Genomic DNA, 4,972 nt, shown 5'->3' with positions numbered 1-4,972 from the left:
TTAAATTTTCATTCATTAATCTAACAATAATATACAACCCTACTACTTGTCCAGTCCATCAATATCACCAAAAATGTATATAATGTATAATAACAATATTATATAACAAACAAAAGGTTAACTTTACTTGATATTCAAACCGTAGACATTACATACCATATTCATCATTGTAGCCCTTACAAACCAAACTTTTAACCACAGTTTGTTAAAACAACAGTTAACAGACATAAATAAAAACCACAAGGATTCTTCAAAAATAAGTGGTTTCTACTTATCTCTCACAAGAATTGTTTTTTCATAAGCATCTAATTGTTAACTTAGTCAGCTTCTTCCGGGTTCTTATCACATTAGTGGATAGCTCACCAACATTGACAACATCAGCATCTTGAGCCATCCGCTTTCCATTGGGACTTGATCCAGAATCCTTTTCAACTTCAACGGCTGAAGAGTCGGCCGTAACAGAGACAACATCTTTGCAACAGAACACACAAAACAACTATTGATCTCATTTAATAAAATAATAAACTCTTTTTAAACATACTAAACATACTTTAAAAATAAATACTCACCCTTGAAGTTCGTTCAGCAGACACCTGGGAAGATTCTGAAAGGTTAACATCTTTAACGTCAGCTACCTCTTGAATAACCTAAAGGATCATAATATATGATATCATATAAAAAAGTGCAGAATCCAGTCTTTAAAACTCAAAAGAAAAATAAATAGATTAAAAAGGTAATTTTATATACTACCTCATCAGTATTTTCATCACTATTACCATCTCCACCAACCAACTCAGCAATTATTACTGGATCATCACATGTTTTTTGCACAGTATAAACACGATAGTCATTTTTAAGGTTGAACTCTGAAACATCAATCTTAAAAGCAGCCTTCTTATCAACCAATTGAAATATCTCATGAGGGAAACATCCAGTATCATTGGCCTTAACCTTCCTCTCTCTTATGTCACTCGCCGCTAATCCAAGAAGCTTCTGAACATCTCTATCAAACATAACAAAAGAAACACTACCACTCTCATCCTGCACCCGGACTTGCACCTTGAACCTGAAATATACACAAATGAGAAAGTAAACTGCAAAACTATATTCAAATATCAGTCTTAGAATGTTACTTATATAAATATAACGTTAAATAATGATCATTGCTTACTTTGTGGTGATCGATGTACATTCACTATGACATTTGGGACAAACCAAAGAAGTCGCAGGCAATCGAACAATATCATTTGAAACATTTTCAACATTCTGCAAGTATTCACTTTTACCCATCACCTTCTTGAAACACTTACGACAGGCAACATAAAACCAACCATACTCTTTTTGCACAATCTTAATTGTCGTAACCACAACACAAGACATTTCCTGTAAAAACAATATATGAACTTGTAATCTCTAGCTTGACAAACATGCAGGTGACAAACCAAACAAATAACCAAACTATATAAAAAGATGTGAAACCTTTTCTATCTCACTAATCTCATCAACATGTTTCTTCACACCATCAGTTACAAGTTCTTTATGCAATGGAAAAACAATTTGAGACGATAGTATTGTTTGAGAAGTAGAACCACTCCCTTGTCCAAACTTCAGTATAAGACTTTTGAATACCACAAATGATTAGAATTAGTATACAAATAACATGAAACCAAGTATTTGACTTGAACATCTATATACAATAGAAATTACATTGACAAATTACCTCCTCCTTAGCTCATTAACTTCATCAATTTCTTCATAAAGAAAAATCCGTGTTGCAAACTTATCACTTTGAACAGTATATTCACCTACATGCAAAAGTATATAGATATTTAATGTATACCTGTCTTTACATTGCCAGAAATAAACAGTATAGTTATGATTTGCAGAAAGTAAAAAAATACCTTTCCATTCCTTACACTTTCCATGCTGTATAACAGCCATCACATGCTCATGAGGTGAGATTTTAGAAATGAAGTCCTTAATCTGCAGAGCATAATCATTCCACACAGTACACCGCAAAACCTTACCCCTACATGAAAAGAATATTCATATGATGATATACTAAAGACTAATTTATGACCATTTCTTTACAAATCTCTAATATCAAAACCAAATTGAATGAAAAAAAAAAACACAAAATCAAAGGAAAATTATGACATTTATTAAACTAGCAAATGAGCCATAAATTAACTAACATGTTCACTAAGAATAAACTGTTGATCTCATTTATTACCATGATTCAGCATTAGATACAAACACTATAGATCTCATTTATTATCATTACCATGATCCCACATTAAATACCAACATTCTTCTTTTTATTTATTAACATCAAATACAAACAATGATCAGTACATGACTGCACATGTAAACAACAACTTACTCCAAATCTTCAATATTGAAATTGATCTTCTTAGTCTCCTTTGGAGGTCGATCAAAGATTTCAAGATCTCCACAACAAACCACAGATCCAGCAACATCTATATGATCACATTATACAAGAATATAAGTAAAACTCTCTAATATTATACAAGCAAGACATGATTACAAAAATATACACTACCAGCACTCAAAGCGTTTAACGCCTCTCCTTGAAGAATATCTTCATAAGCTCTGAAGTTGAAACCATACTCAACACCTTGCCAATCTCTCACAGGAGTAACAGTTATGCATCTATAAAAGTTGTTTTTATAAGGCTGCACTATTACTTTCTATAAAGAGTTAATTACTGTTTTCGTCCCTGTGGTTTGTCAAAAATCACTATTTCAGTCCATTAGTTTAAAAATTGCGATTTCAGTCCCTGTGGTTTCACTTTTGTAACCATTTCAGTCCCTGTGGTTTCACTTTCGTAACCATTTCAATCCATTTATTCTGTTAGTACAGGGACTGAAATGGTTACGAGGTGGACTGAAACGGTTACGAAAGTGAAACCACAGGGACTGAAATCGCAATTTTTAAACTAATGGACTGAAATAGTGATTTTTGACAAACCACAGGGATGAAAACAGTAATTAACTCTTCTATAAATCTTTATTCTCACCAACGCCAAATTTCGACAGAATCACAACAGCATCTTCTTGAAGTTGTCCATCAAAAACAGGTATCAGATGACTCTTAATACCTGCTTGAATCTTAGCACCCTGAAGAACATTTAAAGAAAGTATTTTCTTAGCATACACCACTACATTCTCTAATAAAACGGAAAAGCAGAGATACAAATTACCTTTTCATCAATAAAGATAAGATCCATCTTGTAACCCTGATTCCATTTTCGAATAATTCTCGCTTTCATGTTCCACATATCTTTCCCATGATTCAAATCATTAACAAAACTAAGATTGTTACTGTCAACTGATATTAACATGCTTCTAATTCAGAATTCGGATTGTGATTAAATTTCAAATTTCAAAATCAGAGAAGATGAAAGCGTGATGAAATATGAAGAGGGAAATGAGAAGAAAAGCCTTATATAAGAAGGATGATTGACAGGAGTTTCTGAGTGACATGCATTAATTGCTAATTACTTATTCCCGTGCATTTTTGAATTTGAATTTCCCGATAATTAGCCTTGAACATCTGCTGATCTAAAAGCATTACGGATGATAACAACAACTGCTGCTAGGTATTAAAATAAAGTCACATATAAATGAGCAGATGTTTACCCTGGCAGAGGTTTAGACCGAATTTTAAATAATTTTATATATTAGGCTTTATGATGCAGTAATGACATAAGAAAAGCCTTGTTGGACAGCCTCTCTGGCTGACACATCAGCTTTTCTTATGTCACTCAGATTTCTCCTTTTATAGAAAGTATAGATAGATTTGTTTGCAAGTTGCGCACATGTTTGCGAGAATCATGAATAATGTATCAAGTGCATAAATGAATTAAAAGCATAAGTATGAACAATTAATCAAGGAATAATTTGTATGAAATAGGAAATTTTATTACGATCAAAGTTACGAATTACGAAAATGGAGGTGAAGTATGAGTACGATATGTATGTAAGTTTCCAAAAATAGATTACAAGGTGAGTTTTCTAAATACGAAAAGTTCTAAAAAGCGAGGCGTTACATCCGCCCCTTGATCCGCATCCTGTCTAAGGCGAGGCGACAACGGCGGTATCGGCAATGGGGTCCGTCCATGGTCCATAGCCATCTGTATATCGCCCTGGATCGCCCGCATGAGAAGGGCCTCAGTACGACGGTGAAGGGCATCTATTCGCGCCTACAGTCGTTCCTCCATATGCTGTAACGCAAGCGCCACAGCTGGATGGAGTTATTCGTATAGAACGTGATGGGGGTACTGAGGCACCCCTTGTGGCTACGGCTGCGATGGTGATTCAGGTGGTGGTGGCGGAGGTGGTGGGTGAGCGTCATCGTCGTCGTCCTCGACGACATCACCACCTGCCGGCTCTGGCAGCTCCTCTGGTAACTCAGCTGGGAGAGCGCCAGGGACAAACAACTGCCCGTCCGCTCCTATAAATCGAAGCCGAGCTCCGAGAAGTCATGCATCACGTGCATGCCGATTAGGGTCTGCCGTGTCAACCTCCTCGGCTCCATCGTGCTCCCCTCGGTAAACATTGGGTCCTGCTGGGGAACAAGGCCCAACGAGTGGGTAATACGCATGATGTACGCCCCCCGTACAGCAGAGACCTGTCCTACCGGTGGTACGCCGCCGCGAACCATTGGGCTAGACAGTGATGGAGGGCGTACGTCTTCCCTATACAAGACAGTACAAGTAAAAGAGATCCCCCTGATTGCAGCACTCGCGACTCCGCTCGCGTGGTCAATGGATGTGGCAATAAGCCTGTGCAGGTAACAGTACAGGGTGTCTCTGATATGTGAAATCCTCGACTTCGAGCGCCCAAAGCGACCCGAACCGATCACCTGCCAGAACCTGCAGAGAGTCGCACGGGGGGCCATATAGACGCCCTCAGTGTAGAGAGGGGTGTCTGTCTCCTCTAACGTGTAA

At 37.1% G+C, this 4,972-nt stretch overlaps 1 protein-coding gene across 1 annotated transcript; it reads right to left on the bottom strand.

Moving 5' to 3' along the window:
* Positions 1-295: 295 nt before the first annotated feature.
* LOC110881148 lies at positions 296-4,156 on the bottom strand. The gene is made up of 12 exons (XM_022129504.1): positions 4,026-4,156; positions 3,224-3,368; positions 3,041-3,140; positions 2,564-2,647; positions 2,384-2,480; positions 1,902-2,029; positions 1,721-1,805; positions 1,480-1,618; positions 1,172-1,383; positions 751-1,066; positions 570-647; positions 296-496 (listed from the first exon to the last, which is right to left on the bottom strand). The coding sequence occupies exons 1-12, from the start codon at positions 4,154-4,156 to the stop codon at positions 296-298; spliced, it is 1,716 nt and encodes a 571-aa protein (XP_021985196.1).
* Positions 4,157-4,972: the final 816 nt, after the last annotated feature.

This window comes from Helianthus annuus, chromosome 10 (genome assembly GCF_002127325.2).
Source record: "Helianthus annuus cultivar XRQ/B chromosome 10, HanXRQr2.0-SUNRISE, whole genome shotgun sequence".
Lineage (NCBI taxonomy): Eukaryota > Viridiplantae > Streptophyta > Magnoliopsida > Asterales > Asteraceae > Helianthus > Helianthus annuus.
The sequence above is the reverse complement of the archived record's forward strand: the minus strand, read 5'-3'. Positions and strand labels throughout refer to the sequence as shown.